Source organism: Anolis sagrei, chromosome 3 (genome assembly GCF_037176765.1).
Source record: "Anolis sagrei isolate rAnoSag1 chromosome 3, rAnoSag1.mat, whole genome shotgun sequence".
NCBI lineage: Eukaryota > Metazoa > Chordata > Lepidosauria > Squamata > Dactyloidae > Anolis > Anolis sagrei.
The window spans coordinates 74090406-74117330 of record NC_090023.1 but is presented as its reverse complement, the minus strand read 5'-3'; the positions used below and the strand labels follow the sequence as shown (position 1 = coordinate 74117330).

General features: G+C 38.4%; 1 protein-coding gene across 1 annotated transcript in view; it reads right to left on the bottom strand.

The window, feature by feature from the left end:
- Positions 1 to 2228: 2228 nt before the first annotated feature.
- Positions 2229 to 26925, bottom strand: part of BACE2 (beta-secretase 2) — a 59119-nt gene continuing 34422 nt past the window's right edge. The window contains exons 2-9 of the mRNA XM_060770297.2: positions 25702 to 25790; positions 22436 to 22652; positions 21369 to 21497; positions 19580 to 19714; positions 16637 to 16738; positions 8322 to 8471; positions 5300 to 5468; positions 2229 to 3884 (exon numbers count right to left, since the gene is read on the bottom strand). Coding sequence (XP_060626280.2) covers positions 3634 to 3884; positions 5300 to 5468; positions 8322 to 8471; positions 16637 to 16738; positions 19580 to 19714; positions 21369 to 21497; positions 22436 to 22652; positions 25702 to 25790 — 1242 coding nt within the window. The 3' untranslated portion in view covers positions 2229 to 3633. The remainder of the gene's footprint in view (positions 3885 to 5299; positions 5469 to 8321; positions 8472 to 16636; positions 16739 to 19579; positions 19715 to 21368; positions 21498 to 22435; positions 22653 to 25701; positions 25791 to 26925) is intronic.

Sequence of the window (26925 nt, the reverse complement as noted above, 5' to 3'; positions counted from 1 at the left end):
AAAGTAAGAAAATCAAAAATATTGTCATCAGTGGAAGATGATTGCTATCTCCAACCAACCTGTATCACCGACATCTGACTTCTAGAAGATTCCTTAGAGTGAAGAAGTTTGGGAAGGCACAACTCAGTGCTAACCATCTTTTTCAAGCACTTCCCTCCAATAGTCTTTCTAGCAGTTTACTAATTCCAAGCTTTAAAGGCTGAAGATGAAGGTTATAAAATTTACAAATGGGTCACTCGAGTGGTCAATGTAGATTATAGGTGAACAAGCTTTGATTATGGAACCCACTTTGGCTGTAAGCAATACATAAACAATACAGATATGATCACTTTGTAATCTAAATAGATAATATCAGTTCCACCTCACTTTGCACAAGCAATCTCTTGATATGAGGAGGAATTAGGGCAGGTACTCTGCTTCTGCCTGTTGCAGCTGAGATAGTTCACAGGGAAGGTGGAAACGTTAGTCAGTTGCTTCCTAGCAGACAAGGGAATGAACCATGTTGCTCAAAGAATCATAGTTGGAAGAGACCACAAGGGCCATCCAGTCCAATCCCCTTGCAAGAAGACACAATCAAAGCACTTCTGATCAATGGCCATCTAACCTCAGTTTAAAACCCTCCAGAGAAGAGGACTCCACCACTCTCCTATGGGAGCGTATTCCACTGCCAAACAGCTCATACCATCAGGAAATTCTTCCTAAAACTAAAATGAATTTCAAGAGGGAGAAGTGTAAGGTACTGCACTTAGGCTGAAAAAAATGAAATGCACAGATATAGGATGGGTGACACCTGGCTTGAAAACAGTACATTAAAGGGGGATTTAGAGGTCTTAGTAGACCACAAGCTGAACATGAGTCAACAGTGTGATGAAGTAGCTAGAAAAAACTTTGTGGTAGTTGATGCCCAATAAGTGGAAAATTGAGGAGTGGAATTGGGAGACACACCATAGCTGTATAACTGATGTGGGTGTGTAATCAAGTAGCTGACAGAAAATACCTGCCATTCTCTAACTGATTGCTTTGGTTGTACGTGTACCAATTGGTGAGCCACTTAACTTAAAGATTTCACATAATCTCTTCTAATCTAGTCCCAAAATTCTTTAAAGTACTTTTAGGATAAAAAAAAATCTGAATAAATATAGCACAAGACTGAATGGTGCAGCATCTTTCTCAGTGCATTTTCTTAATGATTTGCAGGTGAAAAATCTTGTCAGGGTTTCTGTTGCTTGAACAACAAAACACCTTTCTACCAGTGTACTTCTCAATTTAAAATTATGAAAGAAAACTGTATAATAAAGAAATGTCAGATAGCTTTGTTTTCAGCAGCCATATTTTGGTAGCAAGGGATTCTACCCACCCACCCCCTAAGTCCTGCTGAATTGCTATTTCTGATTTGATTATTGCTTATATATTTTATGTATTATGCAGAGTGTGATAGCCTCAACAATATTTGATAGTGAGCTAATTGACAGTGATAGAAAAATACTAAGTAGTAAAGGGCTTTAGGTAAGTTTAAGTGTTGTAACTGTTATTAATCTAATCCTGAGAAAAACAATCAAATAGTTTTTAGCAGTTTTTTCTTCAAAAATTTTGTACATATTTCAATGCTGTCAGTTCTTTTTATAGCAATCATTTATTGCTTACCCTGTGATACGGTCTCAATGTTATAAAATACTGTATGTGTTTTAAAAGATTACAAGAGCAATGACTTACTGAAGAAATATCTCACTATTCTCAAAAGAAAAAAGTGTGGATTTAGTAATTGGAATTAGAAAAACCAAATCAATAGAGGGAAATAATTTGATGTGTTTCAAAGGGATTAACATATGTGAGTGTTCAGTGTTTCCAATCATAAGTATTCACATTGTGTGGAATAAATAAATCTCCACCACATATCTTTTCAGCCAAGGGTGGAACTGTGGATGGCAAGATTTATCATTTAGCTGAATCATGGGAATCCTGTATTATGATTATGAAAGTTAATTCCAAATATTCTGAAATGGATTTTCTCCCAAAGTTTCTGTCCTTCATATCACTTGTAGAATAATTGTGTTGGCTGAGACATAAATAATTTGTATATAAACTGATATACCTTGTCCCTTTAATAGGAGCGAAGCATGAAGCTACAAAGTAATCCTAAATTGTGATGTAAAAAGAAAATTGTTAACCATCTGAGAAATGCTGCTGCTTTTCACATATTTTGTTTGATTCAAAATCCAAAGTCCAAAAACCACACATACTGAAAAGCTTTATTTTTTAAAAATGTGATGATTACTGAGTTAGAAAAGGGGAAAAATACAATATTTCTTTTTCACTCTCCTAAATTGGTTTGAGGTTTCCTGCTGTCATGTATCAAATCCAGCAGAGATTATCTCTCAATATGCAAATCAAAGATATAGAAAGGAGTTTACATAGACCAAGTCGTTTGTACAGAGACGTTTTAGTGTCCTATTAGTGGCACACTGAAACTGTAGACTAAAAACACCTATCCATGCAATTAATTGCTCTACCATCTTGTTCACGGCCTACTTTCAAGAGGCTTTGACTTTGTTAGACATGCAGCCTTAGCTAAATGGGCCACCTTTCAAACTGGGAGATTCCCCTTACACTGAAATGTTTTGAATTTCTATTTACTAGAGACATTCAAAAGGTGTAAAGAGAGGTATTTATCCTTATAGTTCACTGACTTTGCAGAACATAACTGCAAAGCTTTGAAAAATCCTTCCAAAGATTATGTTTGCATGGATTCAGAAAACAGGATGCTAATATGAGAGGTAAAGTCAAATGTTTTAAATGTCATGATTCGGGGGGGGGGGGGGGGGGAATCAAAACTCAAAGGAACTATATTCCTATGAAAAGTGTTAAGAGAAATCTACCAGCATCATACTTGTGAATGGCATCCTTGCAAATCCAGAGGTAGTGTTGTTTTATATTAAGGCTGCACGATAGGTTTTGGTTTCAATGTTTTCCTTACAGTCTTCTCTTATGAGAGTCACAAAAGAAAGGTTGAAAGTAACAGAAATCCTTTTCTTCATTGGAATGAAAATAAATACCTACTTTTTAGCATGCCTTGCTTACGCTTCTACAGAAAGGTCCATCCTCCCATTACAGCAGCGGTTCTCAACCTGTAGGTCCCCAGGTGTTTTGGCCTACAACTCCCAGCAATCCAAGCTAGTTTACCAGCGGTTAGGATTTCTAGGAATTGAAGGCTAAGACATCTGGGGACCCACAGGTTGAGAACCACTGCTTTACCACAACCACTGACGTAAATGTGGTTCACTATCCATGTTTAATTTTGGTAGTGACTAATACAAAAAAGATCAAAAATATTTTGCTTCATAATTCTATTTTTTGCTTCATAATTCTATATTATTCTATGGAACAAATTTTTAACATTTAAAAAAGTACATGTTATACTAACTGTCTTGGTTATATGATTGTCAAGTAGAAATAGCAGGATAGCACTTGCAGTGGTTATATATGTTCTTGGTTCAAAAACCAGAATTAGAAAACAGCACAACGGAGAGCTATTTGGTGGTGAGGATGCTTGGACTTCCAACTTTTGTTGAAAAGGATTCCCCCTAAATTCTGCTACACAGAGTACATTGATTATTTGTATGTTGACTGAATTCTTCATTTCCATCGATGTCTTACTAAAGAGGATTCATCATTTACAATGTTGTTGGTGGTACGCTGACGACACCGAGATGGAAGGAGGAGTAAGATAACAAGAACAAGAAGAACAAGTCCACAGAAGGTCATAAGTGTGTATGACACAATCCATAGCAATGGCTCATGGAGGGATAATGTAGAAACACAGGTACTTGCTACATCTGCAGTTGTGAAAGGGCCCTTGATCTCAGATACCGGAGAACCATCCATTTCTTTTTTTTTTTTTAATCAGCACGATGAAAACAAAAGAGAAAAAATATTTAAAATTTAAAATGCTAGCAGATTTCAGTGAATATATTCTTAAACATCCTTAAATGTTACATTTCCCTTCTCTCTATAATTCAAATCAGGGAAAACATGCATATTCAGGAAACTTATATCTAAAGGTAGAGTCCAGCTATATCTTTAAGAAAGTTCATTTCTTATTCAGTCATGCTATTTCTTATTCAATCATGCTTACTCTCACATGAAAGACATACAGAATGGGGGAAATGAACTTCATTTTAAAAGGAAAGAGAACTTTCTGTTCACCTTTTAGCAAAACTAATGATTTTGAGAGTTGCTGATTTGTTCCTTAAAATATTTCCAACTTTCCATCTATTCTTTCCTCTTTATCCAATTTCTCCCTTGCTTCATAATTTATAAAAAAATGAATGAAATATAGACATAATAATAATAATAATAATAATAATAATAATAATAATAGCCAGGTAGAAACACAGGTCAAATAATAGCCAGGTCAAAGCATAGGCCAAGACATCATAGACATGTTTAAGTGTATGAAATAGTCTGAGTAGAGTTGAAAGAAAAGCCATAATAAAAGTCAATTTAAGTAATCCCCACATTCATTTTGGCTCTTAATTTCTAGAAGTGGTTTTTAAAATGTAACAGCAAAATAGTTTCAAATGCCTTCTGAAAATTATTGTTACTTTCTAGAAAACTCTTATACTACTGGGTTGTTGTAGGTTTTTTCGGGCTATATGGCCATGGTCTAGAGGCATTACTACTTATACTACTTTGTATATTAGGCAATGTCTTTCGATGTTGTATGCCAAGATATAATAAAAAGATCTAAGCTGGAATACAAGAACATATGTTGATATTTCCTCCTTTTAAATAAAAGATCCACAGTTTGGGTAGTTATTTTATTTTATTTTATTAAAAAAGCCAATCTCCTTATATGTTGTATCATGAATTGTCCCCCATTCCACTTTTATCTTTATTGAAGATTTTGCCATTACTGGTGGTAATAGTACAATGGATTTTTACAGCATTTATGTACTTCACACAGGTAATCCTGCAGCTGCTTTTTATAGTTTCCTGTTTCAAAAGTAAATTTGCCATATGAAAAAGGCTGCAATTATAGAAATACAAGGCCAAAGTTTCCCTTGCTGTTATGAAACTAGTTACATGAGTCATTGGGTTCCAGCCCAGCTCTGAATCTCCCATGTGATACTGAGCTCCCATCTTTCTGCCTTACTCAGCAAAATGGTTGTAAATATCAAGAAGTGATATAAATATTAATTTTTCATATTTGCAAATGCTGTTTGATGGATTTAGCTAAGATGTTGCCTTAAAAAAAAGTAAAAGGCTATTCCCTCCCCTTGCCCAAGGACCAACCTCTTACCTGCACAGGTACTTAAAGCAAAGCCCACTCTCTTTTGAGCTCTATCAAAGATGACATAGAATCCTTCCATCACTGTAGCACCAATGACCAAGGCACTGTCAGAAGAGGAGATGCCAAACCGGTAACAGCCTAGATTTTGGCCATATTCTAGAACAGGCTGAATATAAAGCTGTTTATTGGAAAGAAAATAGTATTAATCACCATGTAGCCAAATATGTTACAATGACTCTACTGATTATTAAAATATTACAAGCCTAATTGGTTTCCTGTTATAGTACTCCACTCCCATTTATCTATCATACAGAAATGTACTCCTGTATTTATAATTTATTTATTTAAAACGTTTATATCCCGATCTTCTCCACCTCCATAGAGTGACTCAGACCGGCTCACAGCATTTACTTGGGTATAACACGCCATTGAGTGTAATGCTGCTCACTGCAATTTCAAAGGTGCACATTGAAAAAAGAAAAGAAAAAAAATGTTGCTGAATGTAATGTATGTCTTCTCCTTGCCTGTCGGCCATTCTACTACCTGCCTCAGAATAGCTGGGTTTATGTGCGCGATTCTAATGTGTCATCAAATCGTATGCACACTTCACTTTTCGCTGTGTAATTTAGCCAAGAAAAGGAGCATTAGATTCGAATAAATATGGTATATAGAGAGCAACCCTCATATCCATAGGGAATACATTTCAAGACTCCCCTTGGATGCCTGAAACCTATATTTTACTGTATCTGAGACTGAAGTGTGGGTACGTGAAAAAGTAAATATCAGTTGTAGCTTCACAATGACAAGAAGAATAACTCCAAATTTGTGTAAGGAGCATTCAAAGTTTTCCAATTATGAATTGACCCATTAATGTGACTATCAGTATATATGGCCTTCCCTAAAACGTTGCAGTAAGATTCTGAAATAAATTTTCCACTTTAGATTGAACAATGCCACCAGGGCAAGAAAAGACCTCTGTTTTGCTTGACTGCTCATTAAAAAGTACGAGCCTGGAATTCTAACGGGAGGCCATTTCAACGTTTGCTTCATTAAAGCCACTTCAAAGCATAGGCCAAAAAAACCAAATTGCAGACATATTTCATAATCCTCAGATTCATATGAATAATTCTGGACTCTGGAATCAATTCATAGCCTCGAAATAGTCACATGATAAAGATAATTAATAGCTTCATAAAACTGCACTTTGTTATTGCTCTTCAGGGAGAAAGGATGTTTTAGTACACCCTCCATATTGTTCCTGGTAGGAAATTATCTGCAGCCAGATTAGAAGCAGCTTTTCTCATTAATCCCTCTAGTGTGGTTGTATTCCAGTCTTCTACCACTTGATTCATACATCATGACAGCTCCTATGTAGTCATATCAGGTTTACTGTCAAAATAATCTATTAAGAATGCAGAAGTGCTCTCCATATTTTGCTTAGATTTTGGGATATTTGCATATACATAATGTGCCATGTAAACATTTATGTTTCACATACACCTTAGACACATAGCAAAAGTGTAATTTTATACATAATATTTTCGATAATTCTGTGAATGAAACAAAGGACATCATCACATTAGGAAATACTTCCTTTCTGATACAGTTTGAGAATGATGTTGAATGGATCCAATCACATGACCCATCTTTTCAGTAATCCATCTGCAATTTTTTCAGTTGCTGAAACACCGTTTTTGTGAGTGATAGTGAAATCAGTATGTATCCCATCAGCAGCAATATTATTTGAAATTTGAGGGCGTGTCTCAGACTGTTCATGCCCTCAGACTGTTCATGATGGAAGTGACCACTATTTCTGTTTGGAACATCAAAGGAGAAAGATCTCCAGGGTTAAGGAAATTGGGAATTGAATGAATCAATAATATATCATTTATGATCAATCTGATATGATTAGATTCCTCAGAACTCCTCATTAGATTCCTCAGAACCCCTTATTTCACACCAAAAGTTAACAATCAGCCAACAATCAGATGTGACAATGTTTTTAAACCTCGCAAGAGTGGTAGCTTGAGACTTTGAAGCTACATCACTGCAAGGGTTAAGACAAACATTTTTTTTTAAAAAAAAAGGTCACAGAGTGTCATAGGGAGCCTTCGAAATGGATTGGGAAGAGCCAGCTTTCTGTAGTGTGATGAACCAAAGCAGAGTATTTTCTGAAGATAAAAATCATGTATTTGTGATGGAGTCAGTTTGTATTCCGTCTGAAAGCAGTATGCAATCAGTCAGAAAAAAACAACAGGGTGCATACTGATATTAACAGATTATATCCCAATGTGATAAAGTTCTCAATTTGTGGACACCGAAGCACCAGAAAGCAAAAAATGTCACTCTTTATGTCACTCATGTAGACAATTTTGAATTTTGGAGCAGATTTCCAAATAAGGAATATTCAGCTTGTAATTAAATACAGATTCGCTTAAATTGAATGTACATAAGTGTTTTAATTGCTGTTTTAATTGTGATATTTTACTTCTATATTGCTGGCATCTAATGGTTGCCTTTTGTAAGCCGCCCTAAGTCCCTCTCCGGGGGTGAGAAGGATGGGCTATAAATACTCAAAATAAATAAATAAATAAATAAATAATATTAAAATATAACACTTTTAAATATGTTTTTACTATATTGTACAGTATTACCCCTATATTCAGGGGACCTGTACCCATGGTTTCATTTATCCAGTTCTGACCAAATATGTCCTCTCTAGGCATTTTCTAAGTTCTCCAGTATGACTCTATGGTATGCGTGGATCAGAAGTCCTTCATTTCAATACCGCTCTGAGTCGCCTAAGGGCTGAGAAGAGCAGTATACAAATATAGTAAATAAATAAATAAATCATGGTTATGTGTATCCATGCAAAGTTCTGTCTTCAAAAAGACCACACCCAGGAAGACCCTGGGAACATCATGCACTACTCCTGAACTCTTTTCAAACTGCCAGTTTTAACGTATGATCCAACAAAGCTGTTACTCTCCTTATGTTCAACATAATACAAAAGAAGACTGTTTTTTCAGACCTGTGGAAGGATTGTGATTCGAAATGATCTGCTGACATTTTCATCTCTCAGATATATAGAAATCTCAGGAAAGAAGGTCCAAGGTTTTTCAGTTTTAACCCAGCAGGCAAGCTGTGTACCACTCCAAAATCCTCCTGGGAAATCCTGGATCTATATGGGAGGAAAAACAAAAATACCCTGAGTTCAGCAGTGTTGATACTCCATCAATTAAATTTCTCTTCTTCATAGTCTATTTCAAGGAGGTAGGTCATATTCTGTCTTGAAGAACTACAGCATTTCTATCTAGCATTCTGCCTGTATAAAAGAATGTTAATTCTGAAATAGGATCTCATAAATTTTTTGCAAGTTAGATTATATATATATATATATATATATATATATATATATGAGTTAGTTTTGCAAGTTAGATTCTGTACAAAGGCCCCCTGGTGGCACAGCAAGCTAAACTGCTGAGTTGCTGAACATGCTGACCAAAAGGTTGGTGGTTAGAGTGAGCTCATACTGTTAGGCCCAGCTTCTGCCAACCTAGCAGTTTGAAAACATGTAAGTGTGGGTAGATCAATAGGTACAGCTTCTGCGGGAAGGTAACAGTGCTCCATGCAGTCATGCTGGCCACATGACCTTGGAGGTGTCTACGGATAACACTGGCTCTTCGGCTTAGGAATGGAGATGAGCACCACCCCCCAGAGTTGGACACGACTAGACTTAATGTCAGGGGAAACCTTTACCTTTACTTAGATTATATACATTAAGGCTAAGTATATTATATGTTAGCATATGGCTGAATGCTACATTATTTATTCTTGATGAGACAATACAATGGACAACCTTTTCCAAGTTTATTAGCCCCAAAGAAAAAGCTTGCGTCCAACACAAGACTAAGACGTATTTTTCCACAGTTTTCACCAAATGTCTGCTAACAAAGCCAGCATGGTGTAGTGGTTTGAACTTTTGACTATGATTCTGTTTTTTAACACGGTCATGAGGTGAGGAGTACTGTGCTCCAGAACTCTGTCTGTCTCAATTCGGATGTCACAGAGTAGTTTGATGTGTTCATATTCTGTAACTTTTTCAGGCTTGTGATCCCACCAATTCTTTGTTTGTTTGTTGTTGTATTATTATTATTATTATTATTATTATTATTATTATTATTATTATTATTACAATGGGACTTTCTTTTCTTTTAACACTTACCTTCCAAATCTTTCTATATTTTTTCCCTCCCTCCCTCCCTCCTCAACCACAATATATTTCTACTAATCTTGCAGATCCAGCCATTGATAAAGTCTTTGTATTTTTTTCCTCCAACATTTGTACCATAAGGGTTACAAATCAGTTTTTAGTAAACTTTAGATTTGGTTTGGTTATTTGGGGTGCTGATTCAGAAAACTGCATTGGCTAGACCACATTAACTCTATTTTCCGATTCAGAATGTATACCATCCAGTAGTTGTCATCTGCTTGCCCACAGAAAACCATATTTAATAATCTAGAGGTGATATGATAGTAGTAATCTTTCGTAGGTAGTCAGCCTCTCCCCTCTCAACATCCCTGTTGACTCGGCACTATAAGAGGGTTTTGTGAGATGAGTCGCTCCTGTTGCCACATAGTTTCAAGGCAACGGTGTAGTAATAGTGAGGCCATGGACCATATTTTCGTTCTTGGGGACCACTGATGGTCCACGGATCACAGGTTGGGAACCACTGGTTTAATTCAAGGTATTTATGGAGCCAAAGTATGTTCCTGGAAGTGCAACTGAATTTTAAAATAAAGCATTCACTCCCTGTGTTCCTTGTTTTTGAGGAATTGGGTCCCTCTCTGAGTGTGCAGGGCACTAGTTTTTAAAGGGCAGTGGCAAGTCAGTGCTGAAAGCAAAATGAAAATATTCAAGTAATATGAGAACTAAGGAGAGTCCCACTTTCCAAGGCATACGAACAATAAATAATCTTTTCAGCTCTGCTCCCTCCTGTGCTTATTAAATGTCTCAAGCTTTTAAAAGATCAAAAAGACCTTTCTGCTAAAATCATACACACCTGTCCGCTTATTTTAATGGAACCACGAGTGAAGTGGTCAGCCCATTTTTCATTTTAACTTTACTGACATATAATGAGATGGATGTGGAAGCGATGACTGCCTTCTGGGGTCCTTACAAAACAATGTCAGTAATTTTTATTAAGAGGTAACTTCCACTGAGTTAAATGGGGCTTTGTCGTACATTTACCTGCCAAAGATTGCAGTTATATAGTAAGTCAGCTGAGGGAAGATATCCCTGAACTTGGTGGGAGTTATATTTGAGCAGGCTTAAGTATGATTGGGCTGATCACACATAAGCCAACCAAATATTATTTTTAAAAAGGAAATAGTTAACAACCTGTTTTTCCTGAACCAAGACAAGCTTTCCCTCTAGCATCTACACTTAGAGAGGGAAACGAAAAAACAACGCAAATGCAAACAAAACAAAGATGTTTCCTTATCCAGAGCTCCCTGTGGTCAACACATCCTTTATGACTCAATCATTGCTTTTTTAAACTTTTCATTGGAAAAGTTCATCCTAACAAGAAAACATTGTCTGATTAAGGAAAGGCTATCTCCACTGTCCTATTGTTTGGTATGTACGTATGCTTTGAGCACATTTTGTTTACATGCCCTAAAACTTTTCAGAAAAAAATACACATCCGGACTTCCTCCTCTTGTAAAAGGGTGGCTGTCCAAAGTCCTCCTCCTTCAAATATCTTTTGCTGAAGATGTACCATCTGCTCTGGGTTGGGTTCATTTACTCTACCAAAGAAAGTCCAGAATCATTTTCTATTTTCTTGCCAAACACACCCACACCAATAAACGCTCTGCAATCTGTTATTCAAAAAGTCTTTGGACTATAACCCCTACATGTTATTTGGGAGTTGCAGTACAAATATTACTCCTATTTCAAACTTTGCGTCAATTGGAAAGTGAATCTTACTGTATGTGGAACTGCAGGTTGTATAGTATCTATTTAGTCCCTTAATGTTGTTATGGGTGGAATGATCTATGCTATAGATGAGAGACTTCAATTACTACTACCACATGACATAGAAGATTATGGCTGATATTGCAAAAAGGGGGCCATATTCCTCCAGAAGCCACAAAGGAGTGGTTCCTTTATTGCTTATTTTACTTCTAGAGATGGAGCCCCTGGTGGCGCATTGAGTTAAACCCTTGTGCTGGCTGAACTGCTGACCGAAAGGCCAGCGGTTCAAATCTGGGGAGTGGGGTGGGTGAGAGAAGCCTCCCACAGGATGGTAGAACATCCAGGTTTCCCCTGGGCAATGTCCTCACAGACTGCCATTTCTCTCACACCAGAAGCAACTTGCAGTTTCTCAAGATGCTCCTGACATAAAAAAAAAACTTCTAGATACAACAAGGAGTGAGTGAGGGAACATAAGCTGCAGATGGCCAGCACTGAAAACTCACACCCTAAAAAAAAAAAAAAAAGAAATAACAGGAAAAAGAGTTAAAGAAAACAAGAAAAACCAGATCTACCCTTGGCATATTAAGACAGAAGGAAAATATGCATTCATTAAAAAATGATTTTTTTGGGGGGGGGGAGGGGGGGCGAGGGAGGAAAGAGACAGAGAAACAACTGCCTCCAGAAAATTATATTAGATAATACACCAAAACCAATTATCAGACCTTAACACCTTGGTCTTCATGTAATCAAGGTCAATGTAGTAAGTTATTAAAATGAAAAAACACAATTTCAAATGATGTGTATTATGACCTGCCAAACTGCACCTAGACAATATATTGTTGCATTGCCATTATATCTGGTACAATTTGACAAGTACCATTCAGTTAATAAATACATAAAAGAAGACTAGCTTGATGAGAACTTCATTATTTTAAGATTTTAGACCGAAGAGCAGAAAATCATGGAATGTATGGGGCAAGAAAATGGGGACAGCATTGAGATGGGCCAGAAAGCCAGTTTGAAATCATGCCATCTATTTTACACTGAGCAGTACAACCTACAATTAGTACTAAAATATTTTGTCTCATGCAAGAGGAATTTAGCTAAGCTGTTCTGAACAAAGTTTGGGAAAGTTTGTCAACTGCCCCGAGTCCCTGAGGGGAGAGAGGACGGTCTAGAAATAAGTTGTTGTTGTTGTTGTTAGGGACTTTGACTACATCTCCCCACATCCCTGAGTCAGGCTTGGGGATTCTGGGACCTGCAGCCCTCAAAGGTAACTTTTCCAAACTCTGCTTCTGATAAAAGATCAAAGGCAGCAGAAGGGGCAAGCAACTCTTGATTTCTTTGTGCAGATGATTCTCCTCCAACCTTGCAGAGCTACATGATCCCAAGTAATAAAAGCTGTCAAGGTATTCAGTGCCAAGACGTTATTCAAGAGCTCATACTTTACTCTTTCCAGCAGAGTTCCAGCAGATAAAATAAACGGCCTTCTCCAAATGTAGCAGAAAACACAGTCCTCCAGTATGCAAAATAAAATACATCTTAATTCAGCTTTGCAAACTTACACGCAAAACAAAGGGTCCTTCCCACAATCTGCAGGAAAAACAGAGAGCTCATCACTCACAGCAAGGGTTTGTAAAGAGCTCCAAATAGTATACTATAACCATTGTTGTTATACCTGTTCCGTCTCCCAGGAGACTGGGTTTATTGCCTTTTTTGGTTGTTGGATTCGGCTGCCTTTGCCCTTTCTTTTAGAAGCTTCTGCAGCTTTGCAAGTCCTGGAGTTGCAGCCAAAGGCGGGAAAAAGGGGAACCAGCCTGCAAACTCTTCGCAGTGATTGGCCTAGGGAGCAGCTCTTAGAGCCGTCGCAAACTAGGTTCCTGCGGGAGAAAACCTTGCTAGCAAGTCCCTGACGTCATGAGCCTGCGCCTCTCTCCCCGCCCCTTTCTCCGCCCTTTTCTCTTTGCCAGCGTGGTTTTTCCTTTGCTAGGGCAGCATTGCCCGCATTTTCTCTCAGTTTGCCTCCGTCGCAAACTCTGTTCCTGCGGGAGAAAACCTTGCTAGCATGTCCCTGATGTCACGAGACTCCGCCTCTCGCCCCACCCCTTTCTCCGCCCCTTTCTCTTTGCCAGCGTGGTTTTTCCTTTGCTAGGGCAGCATTGCCCGCATTTTCTCTCAGTTGGCAGAATTCAACTGAGAGAAAATGCGGGCAATGCTGCCCTAGCAAAGGAAAAACCACGCTGGCAAAGAGAAAGGGGCGGAGAAAGGGGCGGGGAGAGAGGCGCAGGCTCATGACGTCAGGGACTTGCTAGCAAGGTTTTCTCCCGCAGGAACCTAGTTTGCGACGGCTCTAAGAGCCCGCCCTTTTTCCTGGGGAGAGTTTTCCTTCCTAGAATTTTCCTACCCTGTTTAGTTCCAAAGAAACCTTTTGGATGTGCTGAGGGCCAAATAGGGCAGCCCAGGAAAAACCACCGCAAAAACTACCAACTACCTACTACTGAGAATTGAGATAGCATAGTTAGGTAAGCTAAATTACCAACTACTGAGTATTGAGAATTGAGATAGCATAGTTAGGTAAGCTAAATTAATGACTATTGAGAGAACAATTGTATTGACTATTGAGAGAACTATTGTATTGAGAACAACTACTGAAATAAATATCCCCCTTTTTGATGTTTAGACCTCGCAGTGGACTCCATTTTTTATTATCTCAATTTTCTCCAGAAAGCCCCAGCGGTTCGCCCAGACATAGGAACAACACATCATAGTTTGTTTTATAAAGCGTCTGGGTGTAACGGCACAATACCCTACTGATTGTAGTAGGAGAAATCACTTGCCTTTATTGACAGAAGTAATGCACTTGCATGTAGATTCTTTCTTTCTTTACACACATACACCAGTAATAACCTTAGTGCTGATCCTCATGAAAACTTACCCAGTATTCTAGATAACAAAACTCACTATGGTGTTGATTGGAAAAGCAGAAATTCATGTCCATTGGATATGGGGTTTACCATTCCTTTCCAGACAAGCCAAAAAATACAATCAGAAGCCTCACACCTCTGACAGACTTGATATTATATGTCCATTAAGCACTTTGACATCTCAAAATGCTTGTGACTTTCCCTTGGAAAAGCCAGAGAAGGCAACGTGTAGCCCTGCCACCTAAAAGGCAGCATATACAGTCAGCCTTCCACACTTGCCAACCACACTCTTTTACCTGAGAGTACACCTCTCTAGATCCTCCAACACAACTCTATGGTCAACTTTTAATGGAATCATACTGGTTTTAATCAGATCTGCAAATAATCAAATTCACAAAAGTCAAACCCACAAATGTGCAGGATTGACTGTATACCTTATAAAATCTTAGCCCAACACTTCCCTTGGAAAAGTCAGGTGACTGGGAAGAAAAGAGCAGAAGGAGAGGGAAAAGGAAAGAGACTTCCCCCATCGGCCTTTCCTGCTCTTGAGTAGGAATCCCAGCAGGAGGAAAACAGGTTGTCTCTTTCTTGTCATTCAGAAAGTCTGCAGTCTTTTTCTCAGCGTAACAGCTCGAAATAGGACTGGGACTGTCCCACAATATTATACCAACAACTCCCCACAACATGCCAGTCATATTCACCAATGAGTGAAGTCACCCATGTCTTGGTAAAATTGATTTTTAAAAACTGTTTCACACCTATAGTTAAGTTTTTCCACTTTAAATTTCTTCTGTGTTCCAAAAAGGAGACAAGGAAGTATGATTTTCCCCATTATCCCTCCTCCTTATTTCTTGGAAATGTGCAATGTAATTCCTTCATAATATACATAATTTTTATGTAACCAGTTATTTTTTCTATTCTTCCTTGTACTGAAGGGCACATCCAGACAGCCCTTTAAAAGCGGGAGCTCCAGCATTTTAAAATGGGACGTCCAGATGACATCTCACAGAGAAGTGATTCCATTCAGCACAAAGCAGGAAAACTCCACTTTGTAGTGAATTAATTTGATACTGGGTTTTATCCACGACTTCTTGGAAGGCATGGGTCGAACCCACTATTTCCGCTGATTGGATTTCTGAGGGGTCAATCCAGACAGCAGTCTTGCATTTTTCTGGGCTAAATCGGCCCAGAAAACCACAAGGGTACCAACCCTCCCAAAAAAACCACCCTTTAAAAAAGAAAATAACTCATGGGGCCAGCATTTCCTTGCTGCTGGCCCTCTCCTGGCACATACAAAATAGCCCATTCTTCATAAGTAATCGTGACAAATAAAAATCTTAAATAAAACAGGTTTAATTATTCCTCCCCCTCCCCCCCCCCCCTCGAACTCTACTGGCGCATCATTCCTAAGCACCAGGAGAGGGCCGGCAGCAGGGAAATGCAGGCCCTGTAAGTTAATAACTTTTAAAAAGGGGTTTTAAGGGATTTGGGGAAAGGGTGGGGGCTGTCTCCCTGTTCTCTCGATAGTTACCAGAAAGATATGTAGACAGTGCCCACAGAATGTGTGGACTTTTGGGGCAGTGTGCGGACTACAGTCCGCCCATACCTGAGTTTTTTAATCTCAGGTCGAAGCAGACTTTACCAGAGTCTGGAACTGCCTGAAGTCATTTGGTTGTGTGTGCCTGATGCACTTTAAGGCTAAAGCTTCACTTTATCATCATACTTTCTGGGATCTCACAATTTTGATACAAACTGGATCATGTTTTTAGTGATGAGACGCTAGCGAATGGCTATTGGTGTTAATTGTATATTGTTGTTAATTGTATACTTTTCTATAATATGTTATGATGTTAACTGTTTTTTATACTGTGTTATGGTATGGAATGTCTGCTGTTCTTGTTGTGAACCGCTGTGAGTCGCCTAAGGGCTGAGAACAGCGGTATACAAATAAAGTAAATAAATAAATAAATAAATAAACTGAACACATGCATGTGTCATTTGATCAATATGTCTTATGCTCTGGGGCTTGAGCCACATAAAGATAATCATCCATTGGAGCAAATAAAACCATGCTATACACTATCTGTACAACTGACAACGAACACCAGCCAGTACTCCAGAACAAAAGGCACTTATTTTGTGAATGGTTGCCAATAAAGTGATGCATTTTTAGACCAAAGTCTTAAATGGTTCAGACAGAACAGGTGGTTTATGTCTTTAAATACTGTCGAGCAAAAGAGAATGATGCCATTGTAGTGGCAATTAAGCTTTTATTTACACTTTTCTCAACTGAGAAGTCTCCACTCAGAATGGAAATGTTTGGAGCATTTAGTTGCAGCTTCCTGATTATGAATTGAATAGCTCTTGTCCTAAAACTGCTGTTAAGTATGGTTCCTTTAAGAAACAGTCTTCCCAAGAAGGTAAATTTTGTGAACTGTAGCTTACCAAGGAGGTCTGGATAATTGCTCCCACAACAGCACTGAAGACTTTTTCTGGCAGGCGCAGGAGTGTTGTGCCACTGTCTACAATGGCTTTGTCTGAATTGTACTAAACAGGGAAACAAAAAAAAACAAAATGATCAATGTATTGCAGCAGCCAGTTGCATTGCAAGCCATTCCACTCATCCTTGTGTTGGGGATAAGATGGGGGTGCAGGGGCAGAACAGGGAGGATACTACCCAGAGACTGTATACAGTGATAGATACTTCCTACTCCAATCCTATACTTGCTTATCAGATGTAAATCAATATGATGGTGTATACTGCCCTATTAATTCTGTTACAAGGAGGAGGAGTTGAACAAATAACAGGTCTTAAATCTGAAGTTTGCTTATTGTTATATGGCTCAGCCCAGCACTCTGCCTTGTCTTCCCTCAAACAAGGCAGAGTTATAAAGCATGGTTCATTTTTGATTTTTGACTGATGGGGTAGGGTGGGATGGAAAAGAGCCAAAACAGCTTTGAAAATTGAATTACACTTTCAAGAATCTCCCATCCAGCAGAGTCAGAAGAGGATTCTTGGAAATGTCCAAAGGAGTAACTCTAGTTTAAAGGGTTTTTGTTTCCAAGTTTTGAGCCAAGGCAGTAGGTTCAGTTGGCAAAAAAATGCATATTAAACTATTAGTAATGCTTTCTTTTTGATACCCTGGTCAGGATCGTGGTGAATTCTGAAAAAAATTGAAGACTTCTGAGAATCTACACAGACATCCCGGGAAAGCTCAGCTTATCAGTCACATTGGAATCTCACAAGGATAAGAATTACCAGGCTCTTTCAAACTACTAACATGGGATGCATTCATTCAGAATCCACGTATATGAACAATGCAAGCATCTATAGGGTTCAGATCCTATTCAGGGAACAGTTTTTAGTCATATGGAATTTTTACACACAGAAGCTTCACATTGGCAGGAGTTCACACTTGTATGACTCAAAATACAGAGCTAAATGCTTTCCACTACCTTTCAAATATAATGGCACATTGTTTGATAAGTTGATATTTGTCAACTGCTTTGAGCACAATCTACTGTGGAAAAGCAGGTATAGATAAAAATATTAAGCAAATTAATTGGCAGGTACCCTGTAAAGTTGAGAACTAGTCAGTGCAATCCTGCCTCTACAGACCACACTTGGAGAAGGCCTACTTATGGCCCAGTTATTACTAACAAGAAATGCATACAGCTGGTAAATTCATCTAAACTGGGGAAAATCAGTGCTAACCTCTGCTACTGCTAGAAGTTCAAGAGCAGAGCAAGAACCAAGATTATGCCCCAAATTGTGAAGCCAAGTCTGTAGGAAGCACACCATGCTAAAGAATACCATCTGTGCACTTCAACCAGGAATAGACACAATCTCAGGTCACAATATTTTCATCTCACTTGGATTAAGGTTTTGTGAGATAGAACCTGAAAGTAGGGAAACTTGAAATCATTGCAGTAGAAGCCAGTCATAGACTGGTAATGACTGATAAAGTCATTATGGAATGACCATGTGTGTGATCTACTACTAATTTTGCATTTCTAATCAATTGTTGACTGGTATTTGCTCTTGACCAATTAGTTTTCACACTTGTGCTGGTGAAGTTCCCACCATGTTATGCTCACTATTGCTAAATCTGTTTTGCGTTTTTAAACCAAAGAGGTTTCAGTTTTATAAATAGAACAAACATAATACAGAATAGCCCAGAACTGCTTTGGGGAAATTCAAATAGAGTTCAGATACATGGAGGCAAAATCTATTGGAGAGACACAGTGAGTAAGATAAGTGAATGTCAGCAATCTCCATTCACTATAGTGATATTTACATCTTTTGTTCCAAATGTTTGTACTCTCAACTGAGTAACTTTAATTTTAGTAAAAAGGTAAAGGTAGTCCCCTGACATTAAGTCCAGTCATGTCTGACTCTGGGGTGTGGTGCTCATCTCCATTTCTAAGCCGAAGAGCCAGCGTTGTCCATAGAACTTCCAAGGTCATGTGGCTGGCATGACTGCATGGAACGCCGTTACCTTCCCGCCGGAGCAGTACCTATTGATCTACTCACATTTGCATTTTTTCGTACTGCTAGGTTGGCAGAAGCTAGGGCTGACAGTGGAAGCTCACGTCGCTCCCCGGAATCGAACCTGCAACCTTTCGATCAACAAGCTCAGCAGCTCAGTGCTTTAACCCACTGCGCCACCGGGGGCTCCAGTCAATTGAAATATCTTTAGGATTGTACAATAGCACTATTCACTGCTGGTGCACTGGTTAACATTTCCCACCAGATAGGTTGCTTCTGAATCTCCCAAATATTAAGTAAAAAATGAATTGGGTTGCTGTGAGTTTTCTGGGCTGTATGGCCATGTTCCAGAAGCATTTTATCCTGTTGTTTCACCCACATCTATGGCAGGCATCCTCAGAGGTTGAGGAGTCTGTTGGAAACTAAGTAAGTGGGGTTTATATATCTGTGGAATGCCCAGGATGGGAGAAAGAACTCTTGCCTGCTTGAGGTAGCAGTGAATGTTGCAATTTGCCATCTTGATTTGCATTTAATGACCTGCAGTTTCAAAATCTGGTTGCTGCCAGGGGGAATCCTTTGTTGGGAGGTGTTTGCTGGCCCTGATTGAGTCTTGTCTGAAATTCCCCTGCTTTTTAAGTCTTTCTTTTTTATTTCCTGTTCTGATTGTAGAGTTTTTTTAATATTGGTAGCCAGATTTTGTTCATTTTCATGGTTTCTTCCCTTCTGTTGAAATAGTCCACATGCTTGTGGACTTCAATGGCTTCTCTGTGTAGTCTGACATGGTGATTGTTAGAGTGGTTCACAATATCTGTGTTCTCAAATAATATGCTATGCCCAGTCTGGTTATGGCTGACTTCTCGATAACACAAAAATAAATTGTTTTTGTTGTTTTTAAATACCTCTTTACAGTCCAAATTAAGATTCTGGCCTCCAACTTCCAGTTTGAGTACTTCAACTTGATAATACCACTCTCTCTGAATAGGTGTGTACCAAATTTCTCCCTTGTATAGACTTGGTTCAATTCCACCAAGGATCTAAAAAGAAACACAGGTCATCAGCCTTTATTATACAACACAATAAAACAGTTAAGTTATGCAGTATGCATACACTCTGCTTAAAGTATTTAAGTGGCATTTAAATGCATTTTAACCTTGCATTTTTTATAAAAAGCAGTTTCATAAACTGCTTTTATAAATCAATTCAAGTAGTTTTTACTTTGAAAAGGTCACTTAATGAATAGTGAAATGAATTTTTTGGACACAGAAGCAAGAAATATATAACTCAGGAATACAAAATGCAATCACAAAATTTCTACTGTGAACAATCTGAACAGTAGGGACGGGCAAAGTGCAGTTCATGAGCTTCATGCAGCCTCCACAAGCATTTTTGTGATACCTTTTTTACACCAAGAAGTAAGTAGAAAGTGACTTCAGCTCACATCCTGTTGCTTAAAAAGGCCTTTCCACAAAACACAATGTGAATGTCCCACGTGTCCCATAGAGAGCATTAAGAGAGTTACATTTTTGCAGGACTTGGTATGGTTGGTGGCCCTCCAAAATCTCCTGGGAGGCGAATGTGTCCCCCTAGTCACAGTCATGGGTGTGCCTTCAAGTCACCTGTTGACATATGGTGACCTCATAGATTTAATAGGGTTTTTGTAAACAAGAAATATTTAGAAGTGGTTTTGCCTGTTCCTTCCTCTGAAACATAGCCTACAACATGTGGTATTTATTGGTGGTCTCTTATTCAAATACTAACCAGGTCTGACCCTACTTGGCTTCCAAGAATCTGGTATCTTGAAAAACAACATAAACATAAAATGTTGATTGCATGTTAACTATAAAAATACAATAAATTTCAGCAAGAGAAGACAGACCGAGATTGTCTTAACTTATCATTTATTAAAAGCATAGATCTCTCAGAAACACAGAATATATGTATTTCAGTTATAGTCAGTTCTCTGCATCTGTGGGTCAACAGATCACAGGTTGAAGGAATTTTATTTTTTCCCCAAAAGCAAATCTTAATTCTGCCATGTGCCAAGCACTAGGCTGATATGTAGTTATTCCTTGCTATAACCTATTGCCATTTCACAGAACCCCTGGCTCTCTGGTGCAATTTTGAGTTGTTTGTCGTTTTATATAAAGGATGGTATTTTACTAAGCCATTATATATAATGAAAGGAACACCCATGGCTTTTGGCATTCATGGATACCAAATCCCCACTGTATGCTTCCATCGGTTATACTGACAGTACTGAAATAGGCTTTCAGGGGTATGTAGTGCTCAAATAGCAAGGTTGTTGAAACCAAATATTAGAAGACTGATAATTCAGCAGCTGCTACTAAGTAACAACTATTCCAGATTTTGAGCACTTTCATGCTATATTAGGTTTAGCAAAAAAAAAATAAATCTTTGAATTCTTATCTTCAGTTGAGCAGATATTTCATTCTGTATTAGAATAATCACTACAAGAAATTTAATGTGCACAAGTCAGAGAACTTTATTCTCTGATTTAACAGGCTATATGACAAATTTAGTAAACAACTGCAGTTATGTTTTTTGGATGTTAATGTGCATGGTAACACATTTGCCTAAGATGATAAAAAAGCATTTTATAGAATCAAATTTATCAAATGGTACTTTAAGAAGCTTCATTATTTGCATTTCAGGCTGACAGATACCCACAAGACTACCTCCATTGGTACCAGTTCCAGAAACAGGCAAACCAGCTCCACACATCTGCAAGGAAAAAATGTTGGGAATCTTTGCTTGATTCACAAGGGAATCAAAAAATGTCTCCAATGAACCTGAAGGCTGCAATAAAAAACAACAAAACAAGTTGTAAACACAGTGGTGGATGAACATATTAATTTCTTACCCTCTCAGTAATAGTTTAAATGCAGAATTTAAGTGTCAATGAGCTATTGACACAGAGTTCTTTAAAACCAAGGATGTGTAAAATGGGGCCGGATTCCTCATACAGTCTTCCACAAAGGCCATTTGTGTGTGCCCTATATCTCACTCCAAAAGGCTGGAAAAATCTCCCCAAAGTTGAGATTTATTATAGGTTGAGAATCCCTAATCTGGAATTCCAATATTTGTAAAATAGTTCACATGGGTGGCTAAGAAAACGACACATTTGCTTTCTGATGGTTCAATATAAGCACACATCATTCTATGCACACAATTATTCAAAATATTGTGTACAAAATTACCTTCAGGCCATGTGTATCAGCTGTATATGAAACATGCATGAATTACATATTGGATCCTGTCTCCAAGATTTCTCATTATGTATATACATGCAAATACGAATATTCTAAAATCTGAAAAAAAATCCTTAATCCAAAACACTTCAGGCCCCAAGAATTTCAAATAAGTAATATCCAACCTGTATTATATTGATCACAGGGCTATCTGTAACATTTCACACTGAGATTAGCCTAGTTAGTAGTTCCTTTATACTAATAGCAGCCCGACTCAACCTGTATAACTCATAACAATATCTCTCCACCTTAGTTTTCAGTAACATAGAACGTTGAAGTATCTACAGGAAAAGGACGTAGTTGAATATAAGAAAACAAACTAGCTTTAGCTTTGTGGTACATTTTATTCAGGCATAATTCTTGAGATATTTTTATGCACACTGTAAGTATTTGAAACAATGTTCCTGGGTCACCACCTGCCTTCCATAGTTCTACTTTTATTTTTCAACTCAGATATAGGAGTTATTAGATGAGAAGTCAAGTTACCTTGGACAAGGCAGCATAAGCAAGACCAAGGATCCCTTGCCACTGGATACCTTGTAAAAAGAAATTTTCAGATTGAAAGATGGTTGCAATGTTGATTGTATAAGTGCCATTGATTCCTTTCGGCATAGTGATAACATCTGTTCCAAGAGTTCCAATCCAGCTTCCTTGAGTATATTTAACAGCTACATCAATACCCAGTGGCTTATATGTGCTTGATCTAACAGAGTAGGGAAAAGGTAAAACGGCTTTAGAAACAAGGTTGCACATATTCCATGCTCACAATACAATTTTATACAACAGGCATGAAAACTTGAATTCTGTTGCCAGAACATTCAGAAAAAAACCTTATTCTCCTTCATGAATAAAATACAAAAATTTATAAATCAGATTGATTCCCATGGATTCTTCCACATAACATCCTTTCATTATTATTATATGCGTTTCTATTCCACCTTTCTCCCAAAACGTTTTCCCCCCATTTTTTTGCATACAATTTTTAACAGAAAAAAATAGAAATAAAGAAGACAATAATGCCTATACATATAGACATAAACATAACTAATTTCTCTTACCATTTCACATGTCTGAGGAAAGCCAAGGGCCACATGAAGAAGACCCTGTGGATCTGAAGCTCCATCATCTTAAAATGTTACTAATAAATATGTTTTAAACTGCAGTGATGTGCCATGTTACTCCAGTAATATTTTGATGTAGGAATAGCATGATTTAAGCTAAGGATCTCATCACATGGAGGTCCTAAAGCCGAGGGACAGCGGGGGAATCTGTCAGACAGTGGGGAACCATTTTTATGCATCCTGTATTGTCTGAATTACTCATTTCCCCATCACACAGAAGAAGCCATCACCGCCCAACTTCCCCCACGCTGTCCCCAGCTTACCTAATAAGAACACAGGATAGCCACACAGGTTCTCAGGACTCATATTCTACAGTGTTTTCAGGACGGAGCCCCAATGGAAGTAGACCTGTATCATGTGGTGGGCTTTGGTAGGCTCCATCCTGGAAGCATTGTAGGATAGCGCAATTGCCCCCAAGTGATGAGGTTGCAAGAAACAAAGCCTACAATTCCCAGAATCCAAGCCAACTGCAGTCCAATAAGGTAAATTTTCTAGGCTCTTCCAAAGCTTGCTATTAGAAGAGAGCTCAATTTTGAGGAAGAGAGTTATATCATGCAAGTCATATGCTTTGTTCAGACATTATTCATGCTTTCTTGAAAATTCTATTGCAGAGCATGGAGCCCTCACTTCCCTCATACAGAAGACAGTGCATCTGAAGAGAAAAAGTTCCTGTTTGTGCCAAGATTTGATACACAAGGAACATGACTGATTTTTTTCAGGTTCTTGCTTATGTGGAAAACCACAATGCAAGCAAAAGCCTCTCTTCCTCGGATGAGAGGCTTTTTCCATGGGAGAAGCATGAAAACAGAGGAAATCAAGAAAAAAAATGGCACATAATGTCTCAAGAAGGCTAATCATGTAGTTCTACAAAAACTACATCACTGGAGGTACATGGAAGTAATGCACAAATAAACAGCTTTGAGATTAATATTATACCCTGCTTTTTCTCTCCACAAGGAGGCTCAAATCTTACATTAAAAGCATGCCAATATCACTTTAAATCTACAAATATACAAACATTAAAACAGAATTAAATGTCATTGGTATTAAAAACATTTAGTTACAATCTATAAAAACATATTCAAACTAAAAACCACAGCACCCCCGACTTGATCTTTTTAAAAAACCTTCTTCTTTAAAAAGTATCCAACCATCATTTTTATGTGTAAACAAGTAAAGCTAGGAAGGCGTGGTTTGGTGCATGTATGTAGGAGATCCTAATGCCCATGTTTCAATTTTTTCATGCCTGCAGAAGCTGTCAGTTGTCAGCAGACAGCCAATGAGCAAGGAAGTGTAAGTGAGTGTTATCTTACTTTCGTTTTTGACAAAATCACAGAAAAACTTGAACAAGACTGCTGCATTAAATTTTGTGTAAAGCTTGGAAGCTTGGTCATTCCCAAGTGAAAACGATGCACCTGATTCAGCAGGCTTTTGGGGGTAAAGCAATAGGCACTACACAGATAAAGGAAAGGTACAGCCACTTCAAAGATGGGCACACATCAGTGGAGAGTGAAGTCCGTTCTGGTAGGCCCTCAACATCCAGAAATGACCAAGGGCTTCATCACACTTGAGCATTTATCCACTTTAATCCACTTTAAATGCTGTGATTGCCTCCTGCAGAATTCTGCAGTTTAAATTTTAGAGATGGGCCTTTAAAATGCTCATGCAGAGACGCCCTGGGTCTCCCTAAATGACAAACCCCAGAATTCTGCAGGAGGCAATCACAATATTTAAAGTGGATTACAGTGGATAAATGCTCAAGTGTGATGAGGCCTTAAGTGAGGACCCTAGTGATGCGGGATTGTCAAATCACATCCAGAGAACTTGCAAATGAGGCGAGCATTGGCATTGGATTTGTTCATTCCATTTTGACTGAGGATTTGGGCTTCAGGAGAATCTCAACGAAGTTTCTACCAAAGCTTCTAACAATCAAGCCGAATCAACTCTGTTTAGAGATCACATAAAACATGTTGCAGACTGTGAACAGTGATCCCAACTTCCTCAACACAATGATCACAAGGCCAAAAAAAGCAAGAAAGGTCTGCAGCAATGTCAAAATCATGCTGATCAATTTCTTTGACTCTGGTGGCATGGTTCATCTCGAGTATGCACCACACAACACAACCACCATCAAGGAGTACTACAAAGTGGTTCTACATCACCTTCATAATGCTGTGAGACGCAAATGTCTGGACCTGTGGGCAGCTTCATCGCAATCATGCACCCGCCCATTCTTCCCATTTGATACAGAGTTTCTTAGCTACACAGCAAACCTGTGCTTCATCAGGCTCCTTCCTCTCCCAACATGGCTCCATATGACTTCTGACTTTTTCCCAAGCTAAAAATGCCCCTGAGATTTCAGTCCAGACAAGACAACATACAGAATGTGATGGGCCAGCTACATGCCATCTCAAAAGAGGCGTTTCAGTGCTGCTTCCGACAGTGGCTGAACCATTGGGAGAAGTGTATGTCAGCCCAAGGAGACTACTTTCAAGGAGATAAGTGTAAGATTGTTGTATCCTAATACAATTTTTAAATGAATAAAGCTTGTTTTGAACACACCACATATACAGTTATGTTACATTTCCTGATGAATTGTTCTTGAAAGTAAACAGGCCCCATGACACTTACTTTTCACTGTTGAAATAGGAAGTCACATCTGCATTTGGTGCACCGGCAACTGCAAAATTGCTGCTTCCAGTGTCAACCAGAATATTTAGCTGTAGTGAAAATAGAGAAATTATTAGTCAAGACAAATGGTATCATTTTAGCCTTTAATGCACATACCTGACCACAGAATGTAATTTCACACGCACAATATAAATATTCTGAAAACAAAATCTTTGCATTTCTGGTAATTCTTTCAAAGAATGATTCTGTATCATTTTTCTCACTGCAATAAACAGGACATGCCAACTCCTTTTGTTTTTCCTACTATTTTGCCATTTGCAAGAAAGAATCATGTACTCATGTCGAAAAACACATGACGGCATTCATTCAGGAGGCCCTATTCAGGTTCAACTGCAATCATTCTCAGTTCAACATGTAGAAGATGTTGGAACACAAAGTCTGTACTCTCATAGGTCCCTTCCACACTACCCTATATCCCAGGATTTGATCCCAGATTACCTGCTTTAAACTGGATTATATGAGTCTCCAGTGCCAGACAATCTGGGATAAGCAGATAATCTGGGATCAGATCCTGAGATATAGGGGCAGTGTGGAAGAGGCTTTAGAAATGGAATGGATTCCCCCATCACCTTTACCACTGTTACACCCCCCCCCCCCCCAAAGTTTCAGAAAAGTTCACACATCAACTGATTTTTGGAAATTTAAAAAAAATACAAAAGTTAACTCATTGAATTTTTATTTTCAATGATACAACAGGTTTCAAAAAGATTTGCACATCCACTGATTTTTAGGGAGTTTTAACTAACATAAACGGAACAATACTATTTTACTGGAAGACCCCAAGGGCCATCCAGTCCAACCCCTTTTTGCTAGGCAGGAAAAGCACGGTCAAAACATCCCAACAGATGCCCATCCAATCTTTGAAACAACAACAACAACAACAACAACAACAACCCTTTGCCTACCTCACAGGGCGGATTCAACTCCCAACAATTCCCTTTTATCTCAAAATTCCTTTAGAGATTTTGAGATAAAGGGGGGATTGTTGGGAGGTGAATCAACCCTGTGAGGTAGGCAAAGAGAATAAACACTAAAACTTTCAAGGAGGAGGAAGAGGTACAAGGTGGTAAGCATAGTTATAGGAAATGTAGTTTGGGAAGGCAAAGACCCCTGTGCCAGAGAATTTAAAAGGCCCTACCCTAAACTGCATTTTCCAGAAATCTG